Source organism: Perognathus longimembris, chromosome 14 (genome assembly GCF_023159225.1).
Source record: "Perognathus longimembris pacificus isolate PPM17 chromosome 14, ASM2315922v1, whole genome shotgun sequence".
Classification (NCBI taxonomy): domain Eukaryota; kingdom Metazoa; phylum Chordata; class Mammalia; order Rodentia; family Heteromyidae; genus Perognathus; species Perognathus longimembris.
The window spans coordinates 35499691-35521540 of record NC_063174.1 but is presented as its reverse complement, the minus strand read 5'-3'; the positions used below and the strand labels follow the sequence as shown (position 1 = coordinate 35521540).

The 21850-nt window shown below is 36.2% G+C and overlaps 1 protein-coding gene across 3 annotated transcripts in view; it reads right to left on the bottom strand.

Moving 5' to 3' along the window:
• Pals1 (protein associated with LIN7 1, MAGUK p55 family member) overlaps positions 1-21850 on the bottom strand; it is an 80756-nt gene that overhangs the window by 10207 nt on the left and 48699 nt on the right. For all 3 annotated transcript variants that reach the window (XM_048362297.1, XM_048362298.1, XM_048362296.1), the window contains 8 exons: positions 16310-16518; positions 10999-11076; positions 10202-10348; positions 8064-8225; positions 6431-6508; positions 1596-1779; positions 501-572; positions 97-168 (listed from right to left, as the gene is read on the bottom strand). In XM_048362297.1, the coding sequence (XP_048218254.1) occupies positions 97-168; positions 501-572; positions 1596-1779; positions 6431-6508; positions 8064-8225; positions 10202-10348; positions 10999-11076; positions 16310-16518 (1002 nt within the window). The remainder of the gene's footprint in view (positions 1-96; positions 169-500; positions 573-1595; positions 1780-6430; positions 6509-8063; positions 8226-10201; positions 10349-10998; positions 11077-16309; positions 16519-21850) is intronic.

The following is a 21850-nucleotide window of genomic DNA, read 5'->3' as shown; positions in this document are numbered from 1 at the left end:
ACCTCCCTGAAAATACCAGTTTAGTTTCTACCTAGAATCACACTTAGACCTTTAAACACCTTTCAGATATAACTCCAGCTATACACAAAAGCTTACCATCGTTTTTATTGGCATTATATAAAACTTTTTTCCTCTTCTTTTTATTCTTCTTTGCACACCATAACTTTCCTGTTGAGTAATCAAAAATAACTATAAATGTTGCATTTTTTTCCTTGAACAAAACTACATATTTCAAACTGAAGAATTTAAATTACTAATTTAAATTTATAAACAACATATCGCTCATAGAACTATTTTTCAGTATTTATAATTTTTATCAATTATACATAGACAAATACCCTTTAACCTTTAAATCTTCCTTTATCACCTTAAGATGATAAAGATAATATTTTGCCTCATATCACTCTATGAACATACAGTACTATTTTGGCATACAAATTTAACATGGTTGCAGGTGAAAACTCAATAAACCTTTTAATGTTAAATAAATATGGTCTAACCTGATTTTTCTGGCTCCTTATCTTCTTCTATGGTTTGCTTCATGGCTTCTCTTTGCTGCTGAAAGCTTTTTCCTTAATAACAGAAAAATGGGAGTGATAAGGAAAAGGATTAAAATACAAGAAAACACTATACATAATTCTTCATATATAGTTGCCTTCCTGTACTCTCCAAATGTTCTAAGGTTTCCAATGTATTAAGTTTCAACCCTGCTTAATCTTATCTATTGCTATCTTATGGCCTCATGTTTGCTAAGCAGGTGCCTCCAGCCCAGAACTCCGTATCACCTATTGTAAAAAGATGAATAACAAATCAACACTAGAAAATTTAATAGTCCAACTCTTTGTGTGTCCAACCTGGAGCTTGAACTCAGGGGCTTGAGCACTGTCCCCGAACTTTTGTGCTCAAGGCTAGCATACTACCACTTGAGCCACAGTTCAACTTCTAACCCTTTGGTAGCTAATTGGAGATAAGAGTCTAAAGGACTTTCTTTCCTGCTTAGGATGGCTTTAAACCCCAAACCACAGAGCTTAGCCTCCTCCTGAGTAGCTAGAAGTCACCAGCACCTAGCAACGTTTTTAAAAAGTTTCACTGAGTAGAGACTATGCTAAAAGTAATATACTGGATCTGATAATGGCCCCAGTCACTTATAATTATCTCAAATCAAACATATCAACTCTAGACATTAACTTTACCCCTAAAATACTAAAGTGGTATGTGGGCATTCATCATATTTTGATTTTTCAGATACCACTCAACATACATATTTTTTGCATCTATTCCCTTTATTATTTGCTTCTCTCTTTTTGTTTTATATGTATATATATGTGTTAATGACCCTTTAAAATTCTGATGACAGAAATAAGTGGAAAACCTGACTTTCTTTGCAGGATCAAGATTCTATCTAATATGGGAGGCTTTCAAGTGCTGACCTGCATCTTCAGATCTCTACCTTAAAATTAAAGGAAAAAAATTGGGACTAAGGATTGATCCTAGCACCTTGCAAATGCTAAGTACACGTGTTAGCATTGTCCTAGATCCCTACCCCCTTAAATGTTCTTTTAATATTATGTACATTCTACTCTATTAGCTCTTACCTGGAACAAGTCCAGCTAGAGGTTGATTATCTTCATCTCCCTCCCTATAGGCTTGCCACCAGTTTGGATCTTCTTGACTGATCACATGAAGGATATCTCCTTTTTGAAAAGACAGACCTAACTCTCGACATGGCACATAAGGGTCATCTGATGGATCATAGTCAAAATGAGCCTTTACATGAATCTAAAACATAAAAAGAAAAAGAATAAATGCAACGATAATGGAAACACAAAGTATTTGGCATAAGTATAATTTAAATTCACAATTTTTCATCAGTGAAAATATATGAGTTGAATGCAGGATTTTTGGTTAAAAAAACACTATTTTGGGGTCATCTTTATCTTCACTGTTGATTGTAAACACACAAGAATGTTCAGACTGTGTCACTGTTAATGTAACAAGCTGGGCAAGCTAAAGTTAACAAGATGCCTCAAAGATTTGAGAAGCAGAAGCTATCTGACTTGCAAACAAACAAACAAACAAAAACCAGGGGCACTACAATAATGTATGCAATTTCAAAATCACCACACCAGGAAGTGTAGACGTAACACATCTCACGTAAGCAGGCAAGTGCCAGTTTCCAAGACTGTTATGATCCCACTCTCAGTGTCAATGTGCCTTAGTCTTCCTTGATGTTTCTTTCTAAATGCTCATGAAATAAACCTGCTCTACACTGCTACAATTCTCAGAACCAAGATTACTATCCATTCTCCTTTATATATTAAGTACACTTTCTTTGAAGTATAAGTAGTACGAGTTAATGTAATTTTTTCCTAACAATATGCTTTTAGAATATGTGAATAAGAGTCATGCCATAGTATTTAGAACTTTACAGAAACTGAAGTTATTTCCTATGTCATTTCTTATTATAAGCTCCTGTAAAATATAGCAAAGAATTCTAAGGTAATATAAAGAAATTAGTATCCTCTTTAATTTCTAAATTTTATTGAAGCTGGACAAGCAGCATTTCCAAAATCTGTAAGAAAGCTGCCTTCATCTACTGAAATTCAGTAACTACATAAAATGAGTTTTTCTATACCGCATAAATTGAATTGCAAGTTCAGTTTCAAAAGGCCAATGAATAGATTAATATCTTAAGAATTTTAAAATTCAGATTCCAGTTTCTATTCAAACGTTATTTGGCTTTTCCTAAGTCTTTCATCTTCACCATAATTGCAGCTCTATATTATAAGTAATAGTGGTTTGCCTCAGAAATTGCTTTAGACAATATAGCTTCTTTTTGCAAGCATTCTACTACAAAGCTACATCATATGCTAGGCAAGTGCTTTACCACTGACCTATATCTCCAGCCCATATAATTTCTTTTCTTTTCTTTTTTTTTTTTTTGCCAGTCCTGGGTCTTGAACTCAGTCCTGGGTGCTGTCCCTGGCTTCTTTTTGCTCAAGGCTAACACTACTTCCAGCTTTTTCTGTTTATGTGGTGCTGAGGAATGGAACCCAGGGATTCATGCTTGCTAGGCAAGCACTCTACCGCTAAGCCACATTCCCAGCCCATAATTTCTTTTTTTAAACGTAATAGTCTCAGTTTATCTGATTCTTTGGGCAAAGTCAAAAATGGAAGAGCTTAGTGCTATCTTTAGATTACTAAATATGTGAGAGGAAGTTGAGGATAAAAGAACCAAAATAAAGTGGCTAGTGAGAAAAAAAGAAAAGCCTGAATAAGAATAAGCAGTTTCATCTCTGTTTTAGTAAGGGACAATCAGTTGTACTTCACAATTTTCTTGACCCACCCAAGAAAAGAAGAGCTCAGATAATAACTAGCTTTGAAAATCCATATGCACTGTAAGTTCATGGTAATAATAATCTAATATCCCATGTATTTTCTGGTAAAATATTTAGTCACAAAAATTTTACTGTATTATAAAATTATAGATCTTAAAAGAAAGAAATTAAGACAAAAATTAGTCTTATTCTTTGAATAATAAAGTAAATGGAGTTACTACAGTCGTCCTCAACTTTTCCTTACTTCTTTGTAGTACCTGGTAATTACAGTAATTGCTAATATTTATGAACAATCACTAAAGTTATATACAATATAAATCTATATAAAATATATCAATTTAAAAAATATTCTATCACTAATAAGTAGTGTGATCCCCCTCCTTTTAATTTACTGTTCTGTTTTTTCTGGGGGGGGGGTTGGTGACATTTATTTTTTTTCTTTATTGTCAAAGTGTGGTACAGAGGGATTACAGATTCGTATGAAAGGCAGTGGGTACATTTCTTGTTCTACTTGTTACCTCCTCCCTCATTTTCCCCCACCTCCTCCTTCCCCTCCCCCCTCCCCCCAAGAGTTGTACAATTGGTTTACACCAAATGGTTTTGTAAGTGTTGCTTTTTGAATGGTTTGTTTTTTTGTTCTGTCTTTTTTTAAAGCATTGAACTAGATGAAAAAGTCCCTTTTCAGCTAAAAAAAAATCTAGACTATCCTTCTTTCAGTTACAGAGTAGATTAATACAAAGTTTTAGATTAGTTACACACTAGTTTGGGAAATCCAGTCCTTTTGAAGGCTCTAAGAGGGCTGGAAAACAGAAAACCTAGTTTCAGAAAGTGTGTATTTTTCCTAGGACAAGTGTGTCAGTCATCCACGAAGTGAACTACCAAAGTGCTAAAATTCTGTCTTCTGATACTGAAAGAGAAGCCACAGTTTGCAATGTATGATACAAAAGAAACCTAGAAAGTACTTCTGATATAACTTGTTCTTGTCATAGATGGCACTGTATTTTAGCAGGTGAAAGATAATGCCTATTACCTACATATATATGTATATCTATAGTAAATGCTTCTATCACCGCAAAAATTTCAGAAAGATAACTTTGCTGCTTTTGTCAAATAATGACTTGTACAATAAAGAGCTTGACTTGGTTGTTTTACTGATTATTTATTCATTTATTGGTGGTTATGAGTGTTGCACTTGCTAGGCAGGTGCTCTACCACTTTAATCACACCCCTAGCCCTTGTTGCTTTATTGCAGGGGCTAAGGTCTCATGTTTTTGCCCAGGCTAGCCTATATTGCTATTCTCATATTTGTGCAGCTAGACTGATAGACAGGTACCACTATACCCAGCTATTGGGTGAAATGAGGTATCACTAAGTTTTGCCTCAAACCATAATCTTCCTGATCTCTGCCTCCTGGTAGCTGAAATTAAAGTTGTGATCCTCTATGCCTAGCTAGGTTGATTTTAATTTCTACAGACCAACAACTTCACTGAATGAAGTTTAATACTCCAAGTTTCTTTTAAGACATGTTTGCCTTAAAACTTTGCAAAGACAGAGCAATTCAGTTTGTGACCGGGAAAAAAAGGAAAAGAAAAGCATTGTTTATTGCTTCATATTTTCTAAAGATTATCATTCAAATGTTGTATTTTAGATAGATGTTCTACTACTTGAGCCACACATCCAGTCCTCAAATGTTGTATTTAAAAAATATATATAAACCTGAATTTTTTTCTCTTGTTCTTTTTAAAGCTATTTTCTTTTCTGCCTATTTCCTAAAGCTGTTCACTGTGAATCTTTTTTCCCCCCACAAACCTCCAGCAGACATTCTTTGGTTCTCATATGAAATCAACCTTTTTTTCTTAATAACAAAAAGTGGAAAAGTGGAAGTTAGTCATCAAAGAATAAGTTATCTCATTTTTATGTGAAAGTAATCTGTTCTAAGTTACTTTCATTTTATGTCAACATAATACTTATTTTATTACACATTAAAGAAATAAAACTTTTTTTATGTATGCCATTATGAGACCTTCAAACTCCTAGCTTTTGTGCTTAAGGCTAGCACTCTACCACTTGAGTCAGCTCCAGTTCTGGCTGTTTAGTGGTTAACTGGAGAGGAGAGTCTCACAGACTCTCCTGCCTGGGCTATCTTTGAACTGCAACCCAGATCTCTTTCTCCTGAGCAGCTAGGATTATAGGCATGATTCACTGGCTCCTGGCCAAAGTCTATCTTTTAACAAAGCTGCATAAATGTATATCATAGGGCAATACACTCTAAAATAAGTTATAAGTACTTCGTAAAAGAAACTTTTCTTATACCCTGAGTTTATTTATTTATTTATTTTTTTGGCCAGTCCTGGGGCTTGGACTCTGGGCCTGAGCACTGTCCCTGGCTTCTTTTTTGCTCAAGGCTAGCACTCTGCCACTTGAGCCACAGCGCCACTTCTGGCCATTTTCTGTATATGTGGTGCTGGGGAATCAAACCCAGGGCCTCATGTATATGAGGCAGGCACTCTTGCCACTAGGCCATATCCCCAGCCCCAAACCCCTGAGTTTATTTAAAGAAGGCTATTTTAACTATAGCAAAAGACCAAGTTCAATATTGCAATGATCAGAAAGATTGTGAAACCAAGGTATTTCCCACTTTTTTTTTAAATAGGCTCATAGTTTTTAAAAGATTTTTCTTTTGGGGAAGCATTGGGATTTGAACTAAGCAATCTACCACTTAAGTCACACTCTGGCTCTTAAGATACTGTATTTTCACTTACTCATGCCTGTAATCGTACATACTCAGGAGGCTGAGAGCTGAGCTTCACAGTTCAAAGCCATCCCAGGCAGGAAAATCCATGTGACTCTTATCTCCGATACACTACTTAGAAGAAAACTGGCACTGTGGTTCCAATGGTAGAGTGCTAGCCTTAAGCAAAAAGAAGCTCAGAAACTGCACCCAAGCCTTGAGTTCAAACCCCAGGACTGGCATAAACAAAAAACAATAAATTTGTTTCTTTTTACTTACATGCAAGAAATATTTTTGATACAAGTACAAAGTAGTCATAGGACAATAAATAATGAACACCAACCAAAAAATTTTCACTTACTACTGTTTCCTTGGCAGGTGGAGGCTTAATTTGTTGACTTGGAATCAGTACAAATGTCAAAGTACCATGCATATCAGACTGTAATAAAAATATTAGGTTATTTTTCAAATCTCAATTCGTAAAAATCATTCTACTATCATATATGATCACCAACTTTTTTAAAAAATTAGTTGTGGGGCTTGAACTCAGGGTCTGGGCACTGTCCCTGAGCACTTTTGCTCAAGGCTAGTGCTCTATCACTTTGAGCCACAGCGCCATTTCTGTGATCAACTTCCTTCAAACTGTACTATTTCAGAACTTTTCTCTAGACTCAATCTGTGGTTGCCTTATCTGCTATCCATTCTATATTTTTTTACTATAGGATTATCTGACTTTTAGGTTCACTATTACTACCCAGTACACTATTGATTGCTTCATCAGGAACTCCAGCCTAAACAGTGACCAATATACTTTCTGGTGCTGATACAGTAGAGAGCAGTTATCAACCCAAAGAGCAGCCAGTAAAATGAGCTAAAAATGATAATCCATCACTTTGTTTTACCAAAGCAATAAATATGTGTGGAGTGGGAAGAAGCTTTCTATATCACAATAGATATCAGCAAGTAAGAGAGATTCTACTATAATAACTGATGCTAAGTAATTAAGAATACAAATTCTGGTTTGTGGGTATGTACAAGATGATCATAAACTGCCTTCAAAAGATAACTGCAAGTTATTTCCTAATACTAGTCAGGTCCAAAGAACTTTGTGCAAGGGCTGGGGATATGGCCTAGTGGCAAGAGTGCTTGCCTCGTATACATGAGGCCCTGGGTTCAATTCCCCAGCACCACATACACAGAAAACAGCCAGAAGTGGCACTGTGGCTCAAGTGGCAGAGTGCTATCCTTGAGCAAAAAGAAGCCAGGGACAGTGCTCAGGCCCTGAGTCCAAGCCCCAGGACTGGCCAAAAAAAGAACTTTGTGCAAAAATAGCAATGTGGCTATATCTACATCTTAATATGGTAGCCTTTACGTAATGCTCTTTTACACTTAAATTGCAGCTGATATGAATAAGGAATGGAACTTTAAAACTTACTGAAATAAAACAGCTACCTGTAGTTAGTGGCTATTATATTTGACAAGAAAGAGCTATAGCACTGGTACTATCTTATATTAGGAAACAACAATCAACTGTAGGTAAGAAAACAAAAAGAAAATAAAAAATTATGAGCATAAATTTCATTTTCATATTGTTTTTCCAGTGGCTAGCACACAGTAATATGTACTAAATAAATACTTAATTAAATAAATGACTGATTTCAGAGGCAAATAAAATGTAGTGGGAAGTCCTGCATGAGGCAGAGGCAGCAACCATATAGGTTTCAAGGCCAGCCTGGGATATATAGTGAGGACCTGTCTCAAATTAAACAAACAAACCAAAATAATTGGTAGTAATAAAAGTCAAAGGAAAAAATATAAATGGTATCCATTCTCAAATAAAACTCTACTAATATTGTGGAACAATTATAGGAAAATCAGGCTAGGAATTACCTTGCATTCTTAGTAGCTAGTTTTAAAATGTTTTACTCAAGTTTAAAAATAAAGAAAGCTAGTTTTAAGAATTAACAATTTTTCTTCTATTTGTATTAACTTACCAACAAGTCAAAAACCTCATTGACATCTTTACCCCGAATTTCAATGCCATTTATCTCCAGAACTTCATCTCCTTCATGTAAGAGACCACTTTTCTCAGCAGCACCACCTTTTACTATCCGACTAATGATGACAGACTCCATTTCATTACGAACTGTAGCACCCTAGAAATAACAACAATACAAGCCTTCAACTACCCTGAAAAAAAAAATACACAGCTATAGGAGCTGTGATAAAATTTGAAAGCTCATCATTTCTCAAACAACACTTTCTCCTTTAGAAATATTCTATATATTACAATTCTGAACTCAGACTTTTGAAGAATACAAGAGCAGAAAAATGTACTTGCTTAAAACAATTAAGACCTATAATCATGCTTCTTTTTGATATATTGAATCCTATTCAAATGGTAACATTGCACACACTGTGGTAGAATTAATGAACACTTTTTTCTCTGTTCTGGTTCTGGGGCTTGAACAGTGCTTGGACACTGTCCATTAGCTTTTTTGCTCAAGGATGTCACTTTACCACTTGAGCCACAGTCCCACTTCCAGATTTTTGGTGGTTAATTGGAAATCAGTCTCACAGACCTTTCTGCCGAAGCTAGCTCCAAATAGCCATCCTCATACCTTAACCTCAGCTGGGCTCTGGTGGCTCACACCAGCAATCCTAGCTACTCAGGAGGCTGAGCTCTGAGGATCATGGCTCAAAGCCAGCCCGGGCAGGAAAGTTCATCCGACTCTTAACCTCCAATTAAACACCAGAAAACTGAGTGGTGTGGTTGCTCAAATGGTAGAGTGCTAGCCTTGAGCTGAAGAGCTCAGGGACAGCACCCAGGCCCAGGCCCAGAGTTCAAGCCCCATTACTGACAAAACAAAAAACAACCAAAAAAAAAAAAAAAAAACAAAAAAAAAACCCAACCCTTAGCCTTGTGAGTAGTTAGGGTTACAGGCTTGAGTTTCTACCAGAACTTGGCTGAACGTAACTTTTAACTGAGTTTTTTCCAATTCAAAATATGATAAAAGGATGAACACGAATGCCAATATGGTTGACTGTTCAAACATTAAATCTTACTGTGCATCCAATTCATATTATAATATATAAAACAATATTTATTACAATAATTGGAAATACAATGAAAAATGTATGCCCAAAACTAGAAATGAAAGCTTATTCTAAGCTTATACTTTATGACTTTCCCAGTTCCTATTTTTGTGGTGAGGGAACAAGTTATAAATCTTGTTCATAAAATATATATATTTGTGCTGATCCCGATGTTTGAACTCTGGGCCTGGGCTTTGTCTTTGAGATTATTTTTGCTCAAGGCTAGTGCTCTACCACTTGAGCCACAGTTCCACTTCTGGATTTTTTGGTAGCTTACTAGAGAATAAAGGTCTCAAGAGTTTCCTGCCCAGATGGGCTTCAAAAGGCAGTCCTCAGATCTCGGCCTCCTAAGTAGCTAGGATTACAGGCCTGGCTAAAATGTCCACAAGGTAAAATCTGAGACAATAAAGAAACTTTAATCAATGGTAGAATGAGAGGACATTTAAAAGTTTTACATATAAAAACTGTAAGCTATATAATATTAAGATATACTCAGATAATCTGAAATGCTGAAATAATTAATTTCAATAAACAAAGCTGAAACCTAATACTAGAAATTCTTTCTTTTTTTTTCTTGGCCAGTCCTGGGGCTTGAACTCAGGGCCTGAGCACTGTCCCTGAGATTCTTTTTGCTCAAGGCTAGCACTCTACCTCTTGAGCCACAGAGCCACTTCCAGCCTTTTCTGTTTATGTGGTACTGAGGAATCAAACCCAGGGCTTCATGCATGCTAGGCAAGCACTCTACCACTAAGCCACATTCCCAGCCCTAATACTAGAATTTCTAATTCATGTTTTTCTTTTTTAAATAAAGGGGGGAGAATAGAGAAATTCCTTTTGATATGTCATCAAAATTCTATAGGCTATTATTTTCATTCAATTATAGGCAAGAGAAGATAATAAACTATTTTTTTCAACTAAGTAAAGGCTATGAAGACCGCAGAAAAACTCCAACAAATTAACCTCAAAAGAGAAATCTGCAATACTATAGATCTCTGTGCAGAAAAAAACATCTCAGACCAGGAAAGGGGAAACTTACCAATGGAATATCACGAGCCTTTTCTATACGAACTATTTTTACAGTTTCTCCTCCATATTGGCCAATGCTTTCATAAACTCTCTCATCTGTAACGGGCTCTAGCTGCATTTCCTGCTCAGCCACCTTATCATGCGCTAGTAAAAGTGCCTGTTTCAAAGAAATGCATAGCATTTTAATCAAGAGCATGATATATTTCTGTAGAGATTTTAACCTTATCGCATACATGGTATTCTGATCACAAAATCTTTAGAAGAGATACCATTTGTTGTATATCACGATAATGTCTTCAAACCTTCATATTTAAGTACAAATCCAGTGTTGTGTATTTTGGAGCTATCTTCTGCTATATGAATCAAGGTATAATCTCAAATGTAATATGATATTAAAATGCATACTAATTTTACACATAAAAACTTGTAGTCCAAAAATAATATTGTATAGAGGGGGTTGTAAACATCAAGACTAGCTATATATCTGAGGTCTTCCAACCCTAGTAGACTTTGATTGTGTGTGCGGATGGGTGCGTGCGTGTGTGTGTGTGTGTGTGTGTGTGTGTGTGTGTGTGTGTGTGTTGGTCCTGGGGCTTGAACTTAGGGCCTGGTGTCCCTGAGCTTTTTTGTTCAGGGCTAGAGCTCTATTGATTGGGCTTCTGGGGGTTAATCTAAGAGAAGAATCTCATGGACTTCTCTGTATGAGCTGACTTCAAACCACAATATCAGATCTCATGACCTTTGAGTTTTAATTTTTGTTGAGAGAGAGATAAGTGCTAGAAATATAACACTCTGTCCATTTTCTACCTGAACATGTGGAGCATTCAGCAAAGCAGCTAATTCTTGTCCTTCCTTCTGATGGACTGGCTTCAAAACAGTTTGTACCTAGGAGACAGAAACAAAGATAATGCTCCTTAGGGTATAGGAAATATCAATACTACTTATGTAAAGTAGTATGTTTGCATTACAAAAAATTTTGTAAGAAAAATATTGAAGGTATGCTTGCTTGCCAGATGACTGGCTGATGTTGCACATTTTTTTTGGCCAGTCCTGGGCCTTGAACTCAAGGCCTGAGCACTGTCCCTGGCTTCTTTTTGCTCAAGGCTAGCACTTTGCCACTTGAGCCATGGTTCCACTTCTGGCCATTTTCTATATATGTGGTGCTGAGTAATCGAACCCAGGGCTTCATTTATATGAGGCAAGCACTCTTGCCACTAGGCCATATTCCCAGCCCAATGTTGCACACTCCTGTGTAGAAATAAATTTTGCCTTGTTGACCGAAAAAGAAAAGAAAAAAAGCATATTGAAGAAAATAATGAGGAAAAATTTATAATGTACATTTCTCCCCCCCAGTTTTCAGTCTTATCACAAGTAACAATATCACTCCTTAATTAAAAAAAATGCCACATTTTGTTATTCATGTCCATAAATTATTTACATATTAAGTTTCTCTCAACCTAGCACAAAAAAACACTAATAATGATTATGTAAGGGAAAAAGAACTGTTCTAACAGCTATTTTGCTATTGTATACTTCTAAAATTCTATGTTTACGTAACAGATTTAAAATCTGAGCTGATAGCTTAAAGAATTATAGATTAACAAGGTAAAGTCACTGTAATATCATGAATTGCATTAAAATTTTTCTCTAAAGTTGGACAATCTTTGTATTCTTAGGATAACGCTCAGGGTTGCAATGAATTCTTTTGGTCTGTTCCTTACCTGCAGGATGGCATTTATCATTTATGTCTCTTCAAAGACTGATAAGATAACCCCAATCTGGGTTATTTCTTGGTGGTATCCTTTTTTTTCAAATTAATCTAACTTAACAAAGGCTTTGTCTATTTTCATGTTCTTTTCAAAGAATCAGCTTCTAATCTTATGAAATCTATCCTCCTTTCTATTTAAGTAATTTAATTCCTCTTTCTACTCTCAGTTATTTCCCTCTTCAGGTTCTAGTTTAGTTCATTTATGTGCAGTATTTTCATCTGCCATAAATATTTAAAAACACATTTTTTGCGTTTACACACTAACTTTTTTCAAGACTTGCATAGGTACTCATAGGTAGAAGAATCAAGGGTCTAGGTGAGCCAGAGCAAAAATATAAGACCCTACCAGAAAAATAATGAAAGCAAAAGGGCTGGAGGTATTACCTGGCTCAAGCAGTGGAACACTCAAGCCCTGAGTTAAACCCAGTATTACCAAAACAAACCAATAAACAAAACACCACACCCCCAAACCCATGTATATGTATGTTTATGTATGTATATACATATATGTGTATGTAAAACTGTTATTACAGAGGGTGACAGAATGAATAAATATATGATTTATTTTTCAGACAAGGTCATGGTGTATAGCCTAGTCTCTTGAACTTGGGATATTCCTGCTTTAGCATGCCATACGATGGGATTACATAAAGTATTTTACAGGATAGAAATGGTATATGTTACATGTAAAAATTCAGAATATAGTCAAGCAAAAGTAATGAAATAAAAGTAAAAAAAATTGTATTATACCTTGGGACAGTCAATTTAGAATAGAGCCATCCTACAAATATGTATTTGTAAAAAAACAAATACAAAAGGCTTACAAGGAACATATTGAGAACTCTTACAATAAGACTAATGATCTAATTTTTACAATGTCAAAAGATCTGACCAGATATTACAGGAAAATAGTTGATATACATACAGAAAAATTATCACCACCAGTAATTAAGAAAGTACAAATTAAAACAAGATGTCACTATATACTTAATAGGATGATCAACAGGAAATAACCTAATTCTCTCATAGGGAGGTAGCTAAACAAATTGTGGGATACCAATGGAATACTACTCAGCAAACACTGTGGGTGTAGTTTGATGGTAAACTGCTTACCTAGCAGTGTGAGGCCTTTGGTTCAATCTTCAAATGCACATCAGAAAAAAGTTAAACTACTCATATACATACAATATGCGTGATTCTCAAAAATGCTAGCAAAAACGGTTAGTCACAAAAGATTATATATATTGTGCATTTATATGAAATATCCATAAATGGCAATTTGTAAAACAAAGTAGATTAGTAGATGGCAATAAGGCCTGGGGAATTTAGAAAAGGCAGCTTGTATTACAAAGGAACATGAGAGAGCTTTGTGGAACAATAGCTATTTCTATGACTGTATGTTTATGATAGATTTCACAGTGTAAGCAAATGTACACTGATCTAAACAATAAAACAACAAGTATGCTAAGAATGGATGGTCCACGCCAGTAATCCTAGCTACTCAGGAGGCTGAGATCTGAGGAGCATGTTTTGAAGCCAGCCAGGGCAGGAAAATCTGTGAGATTCTTATCTCCAATTAACCACCAAAAAGCCAAAGTGGAGCTATGGTTCAAGTGGTAGAGCACTAGCCTCAAGCATAAGAGCTCCGAGACCGTGCTTAAAGACCTGAGTTCAAGTCCCAGGACCAGCGGGCATGCACACATGCACATGCACACACACACACACACACACACACACACACATTTGTATAGAGGACCATACTTATCTTTTACTTTCATTTTTATTAACATGAGTTTATTACAGTCATACTGTTTTATAACAGTATTTGATGACTATTTTGCTTTGGTGCTAATAAATTATGAAGACATTTTATTTTTCTGACATTAAATACTTTCTAGTTTATGTAAGACAGAAATACAATCACTGCAGTTCTTACTTGCTCTCTGTCACTTTATAGAATCTAATGTAAACTGCTTAGCATTCAAGATCCTTCACAACCTCATTCTCAGCCTCTTTTCTAAACCTGCCATTATTCAAATGTACACTGATTTAAGCAATAAAACGGTTTTGCTCAATGCTAGTAGTAATCTACCACTTGAGCTACAGCCTTTTTGGTAGTTAACTGTACGTAAGTGTCTCATGGACTTTCTTGTTCCAACTGGCTTCAACTAAGATCCTCAGATCTCAGCCTCCTGAGTAGCTAGGATTACAGGCTTGAGCCACTGACATCTAGCCCCTTTATATATTTCTATGTTCCACAGCTAGATGAAATTGGAAATCTTACATCTGGACAACTACAATAGTGTCTATATTACTTTATGTGTCTATTCTTAACCTTATAATCTTCTACAATGTTATCAGAATAATACTGTAAGAATATTGCTAACAACAAATTCCAGTTTAAAATCCTTCAATAGGTCTTCAACCATATATATATATAGGTATAGACAGGTAAGAACATTACCTGTTCACTTACCAGTCTTGCTAATAATTTTACCTCATAAGCGCTTTTATTTTTATTTATTTGTGCTAGTCCTGGGGCTTGAACTCAGAGTCTGGGTACTGTTGCTGAGCTTTATTGCTCAGGGGCTAGTACTCTATCATTTGAACCACAGCTCTACAGATCATATCTTACTCTGCTCATTGGCAGTTCAATTATGGCATTTTCCATTATACTGTAATTTTTTACTCATCTATTGTTCTCTACAGTGATAGCCTAATTCCACTGTAGGTTATCTGTTTCAATTTTCTATTATTTATAATAAATGCCTGTTCTGAACCCAGGGTCTTAGCACTGTCCCTTGAGCTTTTTTTGGCTCAAGGCTAGCTAGTTTTCTACCATTTGAGCCACAGCTCCACTTCCAGCTTTTTGGTGGTTAATTGGAGGTAAGAGTCTCACAGATTTTCCTGTTCAGGCTGGCTGTGAGCTCATTTTAAGATTAGTCTCAGTTAGTGTTATTATCACTCCCAATCCCCACCTCCCCAAACAATTCAAGTCTCGAGTATTGTCCTTGGTCTGTGTAAGCTTTTAAAAAGTGGAATAATTACAAACTCTCTTTTCTCTCTCTCCAGACATTATTTTATTGAGCAAAACAAGACCAAGAGTAGGTGGAGAAAAGGAATGATTACAATGATTTACTTGATATTCTCCCAAAGGCCACGAAATAAAAATTGAACTTTATTTGTGAATAATATCAAAATACTGTTGGTTATTTCAATCTCTGTAAAAAAATACTTTTCAGAAAAAAATTTAAGTTATCCTCAGTAAGTTTTAAAATAAAAGACTACTACATAAAAGTGATCAGTTTAAAAATTTTAAAAACTACATTAATAATTTATAAGGTTTTTTTGTTTGTTTTTTGAGGAGTAATACTGGTAACTGAACTCAGAACCTTGTTTATACTGGTTAAACATTTTAACCACTGAGTCATACTGAGAACTCAATAATTCTTTTGCTAAAAAATACTACGTAAAACTGGGCTCAGGCTGTAAACCCAGTATCTGATGGAGTGGGGTATTGAGACAGAAGGATCTCAAGCTGAAGGTCAGTCTGGGCTACACAGTAAATTGAAGCCACGCTAGTACATGGCAAGACCCTATCAAAAAACAAAACCCCCACACAACTAATTTCAATAGGATGTTCGAGTTTCCTTTATAGGGACAGGTCCTTGAGAGTCATTGTCTCCTAAGTTCTGGTAACATCACACCTTTCTTTGCCACTCAATGAGGAAAACATCTGCCTTTGGGATCACTCTGCCAATCTGGACTGTATTTCCAAACCTACTCTTGAAGTCTACAGCTACCCTTGTTTCAGCCCATTTTCTGTCTTGTATGTAGATTCACTGTAATACATTTCCTTGACAGGTTTGTGGACTTACTATTTTTGTACAATACTGAAACAATGTAAAAATCTTATAACAATGACAGAAAATGCACCCCTCAACATTTTTAAATTTTCAGTTTAAAATGTTTTATAGACACCTTTAAACACAGAACATCAACTAACATCAGAATTTAGTACTTAAAATTCAGTATGTGAAAATAATCTCTAGCAGTATATCAAAAATTAACAATCTGGATTTTATAAAGGAAAAACTATAAAACCTTTTCCTCTAATAACTGAAGTTTTTGCCATTTAAACTTATAAGTTATACAAATATGAACTCATCATGAAATAGAGCTGACTGAATTAAGAATATATTTTAAGTAAAATTTTATATAATAAATTCTTAGCATATAATCTGTAGTAATTAATTCAAGTTTTGTAGTCATACCAATATTTTCCAATAACAGTTTTATTATTACTACTAGTTACCTTGTAGATATCAGCATGATATTTAGAATACATACCTCTTGTGCAAGGTCTTGAGCATTGGAGATAAGAGGAAATGGAGGGCTGGCCTTGTTCATATGTACTGTGACAGCATTGTGTATCTTAAATGCATTCTGGAAATCTTTATTTTGTACAAGTTGTAAAAGCAGAGAAATATCCTCCTGGCTCTGAGAATCTACCAAAGTATGTTGGATGTGTTTAAGTGAAGAAAACAAATCTTCAACTTCTAGTAGAAGAAGAAAAAGCACCCAACAATTAATTGTTTTGTTCTTAATTTATCATATTTTAAATAAAATTTTTGAACCAGTAACAATTTATGGTTTGGGAAAGAAAACAAAACCTACATATAATTTTGACTGTCCATCAATGCCATCTTACTGATATTTAAGTAAAATGTTAAAACCTATAAAGTAGAATAACTTGAATTTTTCCGTATTTTGTGGTAAGTGGGGCTTGAACTCAAGGCAGTGTATTTGCTAGGCAATCAGCTCTACCACTTGAAGTATGGCTCCAACCCCATAACTTGCATTTTTGTTGTGTGTACATCCGTTGACTAGGTGCTGTCCCTCAGTTTTTTTGTTCAAAGCTAGTGTTCTACCACTTGAGCCACATTGGAGATAAGAGCCTTACACAGTTTCTTGCCTAGGCTGGCTTTGAACCATGATCCTAGGATCTTAGCCTCCTGAGTAGCTACGATTACAGGAAAGTGCCCCTGGAGCCCAGCATAACTTGCATTTTTAAAGAAGAATTTTAATTATAAAAATTATGCTGCATATCTGTCAATACTGACACAACCACACTATAAAAGTAAACATGGACAGATACTCACGCCTATCATCCTAGCTACTCAGAAAGCTGACATCTGAGGGTCATGGTTTGAAGCCAGCCTGGGCAGAAAAGTCTGAGACTCATCTCCAAAAAACTACTCCGAAAAGGGTAGAAGTAGTTCTGTGGCTCAAGTAGTAGAGTACCAAGCCTTAAGTGAAAAATCCAAGTGAGAGCACAAGGCTCTTTCTTCAAGCCCCAATACTGATACACACACACACACACACACACACACACACACACACACACACACACACACTCTATTATTTTTTCATGTGTGCTAATCCTAGGGCTTGAATTCAAGGCCTGGGTGCTGTTCCAGAACATTTGTGTTAAAGCTAGTGCTCTCCCAGTTGTGCCACAGCTCCACTTTCAGCTTTTTGGGGGAGGAGGTGGTGGTAGTTAGTTGGAGATAAGAATCTCATGGACTTTTCTGCCTAGGCAGGCTTCAAACCTTGATCCTCAGATCTCAACATCCTAAGTAGCTACGATTACAGATGTGAATCACTAGAGCCCAGTACATTATTACTTTTAATGACTTAATTACTTTTAAAAAGTCATTTTTTATATTTATTTTTATTGTAAAGGTGATGTACAGAGGAGTTATATAAGTAACAAAATGAGTACAATTCTTGAACAACTTATTGACATTTTAAACTTAGTTATAAAACTTTTTACTTTTGGCATATATTCCATTCCCTTTTCCTTATCCTTCCAAAAAAGAAAAGTCATATTGGGATTCTGACAAAAACCTAACAGAGTCTGGGGAAACTGTATACTATCTGACATCTACATAATCATAGGGGAAAATCTATTTAAGTCTTCATATAAATCCTTATTCTTTTACCTTAACTCATGATTTTGTTTTGTTTTGTTTTTTGCCAATCCTCTACCACTTGAGCCATAGTGCCATTCTGGCTTTTTCTGTTTATATGGTACTGAGGAATCAATCCCAGGGTTTCATGCATGCTAGGCAAGCACTCTACCACAATGCCACATTCTCAAGTTTTTTATATTTATTTAGGCTTGTTTTTGCTGGTCCTGGGGCTTGAAATAAGGCCCTTGGTGCCATCCCTGAGCTTTTTGCTAAAGGCTATAGTGCTCTACCACTTGAGCCACAGTTCAACTTCTGGCTTTTTTGGGAGTAACTAAATGAAAGTATGAGTTTCATGGACTTTTCTGCCTGAGTTGGCTTTGAATCGCAATGCTCAGATATCAGTCTCCCAAGAAGCTAGGGTGACCGGTGTGAACCAATGGTGCCCAGAAGCAGTTTTCTTCTCCCTTCTCCCTTCTCCCTCTCCTTCTCCTTCTCCTTCTCCTTCTATTCTGTCTCAGCCCTGGAGATCAAACCCATAGCCTTGCACTTGCTAGGCAAGTACTTTACCACTGAGCTACATCCCAGACCACTGTAGTTAAATTCTAATGGCTCTTCAGTTGATTCTTAGGATTCCTTATCTTTTTCCCTTAAAAAAGAAAATAGCTTTAGCTTTCCTTGTAAAAAATATACTTAGTACTCCTCAAAAAAATAAAGAGCATGGGAGGGAGAGATGAATAGAGAGGAGAGAAAGGTCATTAGTAACTAAAATTAAGCTTTCCCCCCCCCCTCCAGTCCTGGGGCTTGAACTCAGGGTCTGAGCACTGTCCCTAGCTTCTTTTTGCTTAAGGCTAGTATTCTACCTCTTGAGCCACAGCACCACTTATGGCTAAGGAATTGAGCCCAGGGCTTCATGCATGCTAGGCAAGCACTCTACTGCTAACCCACATTCCAAGCCCTAAAATAAAGCATTTAAAACTGGAAAAATATTATAAATACAAAACTGTAAGAATGACCTAAGAAACTATACCCAGCGCTATAAGAAACTATACCCAGAATGACAAGATTTAACCATAAGCTAATATGGTATCTTAAGATTAGACAAAAAGAATATAGAAGGTCAGATACCATTAAACTCAAAAGAGGTTACCAGAATTCTCTAAACATATAAAGAATTCAATGACATTAAAGTACCTTTAGAGCAACATAAGAAAACATTCAAGTGTTTTATAAGAAAAAAAATCACGAAACCAACAAAGCAGTTAAGGTAACTGGCTTCAATCTTTTTGTTTAATGGTGGTACTGGTGTTTAAACTCAGGGTCTCACTATGACTTAGTTGGTATTCTACCACTAAGCCATGCCTCTAGCTCTGCTTTAATCATTATTATTATTATTATTATTATTTAAAGGTGATGTACACAGGGGTTACATTTACATCAGCCCTGCTTTATGCTAGTTATTGAGAGATGGCATCTAGCAAACTTTTCTGCCCAAGCTGTTCATGAACCACAATCTTCCACATCTCAGCCTCCAGAGTAGCTATGATTAACAGATGTGAGCCATCAGTGCCCAACTTCTGATGAGAACTACAGATGTTTCCTGAGTTGAAATTCCTATTAAAAATCTTAATCAGGGAAATGAGAACATTCAAGAACTTCCCATCTCACCGTAGACTAAAATTAATAAACAATCTTAGTCTGCTAGGAGGTAAATGTTTCCCAAGCTGACTTCTCAAGTAGCTGAGATTACTTACAGGTAAGTACCACTATCCAGCCTGGCTCTGCCTATAAAACTTTAAAAAATGCTAATCTAACATTATGTTTTGTTTGCAATCTAACATGTTCAACAGAACGAATTCTCACAGTAAGATTTCTAATCAGCTGGGTGCTGATGGCTCACACCTGTTTAGCTATTCAGTATGTTGAAAAACAGGATCACAGTTTGACGCCAATCTGGGCAGCAAAGTCTGAAACTCTTATCTGTGACTAATCAGCAAAGAAGCTGGAAATGGAGGTGTAGCTCTAGTAGTGAGCAAAAAGGCAAGCTCAAGTACCACCAAGTACCAGCAGGAGGTACTGGGCTTGAACTCAGGGCCCCATGCGTGTTAGGAAGGTCTTCTACAACTTGAGTCAACCCCTCAGTGCTGTTTTGCTTTAGTTTTATTTTTCAGGTAGGGCCTGGTATTTTCACCCAGGGCTGGCCTTAGATTGTGACTCTACTACCTCTGTGAGGCTGGACCCTTAGCATATGCCACCCTGTCCAACTTGTTGACTGAGATAGGGGTCTCACTAACTTTTTTTCTTAGCTGATTTTCAACCATAATCTTCCTGATCTCTGCCTGTCCCCCTCCAAGGAGCTGGGATTGCAGGCATAAAACATTGAGTTTGGCCTGGTAAATGATTTCTGCTAATGTTGCATTAAACTGGGTAACCAAGTAATATAGCAAAATCACCAACTATGATTTAAATGGATAAACTTTTCATGACCAATTTAACTGGGAGAGTTTCTAGATAGCATTCTTTTTTTTTTTTTGGCCAGTTCTGGGGCTTGGACTCAGGGCCTGAGCACTGTCCCTGGCTTCTTCCCGCTCAAGGCTAGCACTCTGCCACTTGAGCCACAGCGCCACTTCTGGCCATTTTCTGTATATGTGGTGCTGGGGAATTGAACCCAGGGCCTCATGTATATGAGGCAAGCACTCTTGCCACTAGGCCATATTCCCAGCCCTCTAGATAGCATTCTTAGGAAGAACTCTACCCCCAAATACTCCTATCCTTTGGCTTCAATGTTTCCATTAAAAGTGTTTAATGAACAACAGAACAGATTAAGTTCCCAGACACTCAAATGATTGTTTTTTATTTATTTATTTTTATTTTATTATTATTTTTTTTGGCCAGTCCTGGGCCTTGGACTCAGGGCCTGAGCACTGTCCCTGGCTTCTTCCCACTCAAGGCTAGCACTCTGTCACTTGAGCCACAGCGCCGCTTCTGGCCGTTTTCTGTATATGTGGTGCAGGGGAATCGAACCTAGGGCCTCGTGTATCCGAGGCAGGCACTCTTGCCACTAGGCTATATCCCCAGCCAAATGATTGTTTTTTTAACACTCAGAAGATTTAGAAACTTCATTAAAATTCTCTAATAAAATTAGTATTTATTTACAAATATGTTCATCAACTTGAAGAACGATTATATATTTATATATCGTGTATATTTATATATATACATGTATATATTCAAATGTTTCATTCTCTGATGACTATGTGCATAATGTAAAATAAAAACCCATTTACATTCTTCAACATTCTATACAATTCTAGAAGGATGCTTAAAAATCCAATCATATACACACACACACAACATGTACAGGAATATATAGAGGAATATGTACATATTTACATATATACTTAAATATATATATATATGAATGCAGCATAATAAAGCCAAATGCCGTCTGAAAAAGTGGAGAGGAGTGGGAATAGAAATATAGTTAAGGAGGTAAATTCAAAGTATACTATGTACCTATATGGAAATATTATAATGAAACCTCCTCACATTATGAACGTGTTAGTTCAAAAAATAAAAAATTTAAAATATTGCTGCTTTTGGCTGGGAATATGACCTAGTGGCAAAGTGCTTGCCTTATATACATGAAGCCCTGGGTTCAATTCCTCAGCACCACATATACAGTAAAAGGCCAGAAGTGGTGCTGTGGCTCAAGAGGTAGAGTGCTAGCCTTGAGCAAAAAGAAGCCAGGGACAGTGCTCAGGCCCAGAGTCCACACCCCAACAAAAACAAAACAAATAAAAATATTTCTGCTTTTACTTGTAACAGATTTATGGTCAGATGGAAAGTAATAAACAAATACAGCAGTAGTTTTAAAATACTAATTTTAACTTATGAAATGAGTTCACTGTCTTTACTC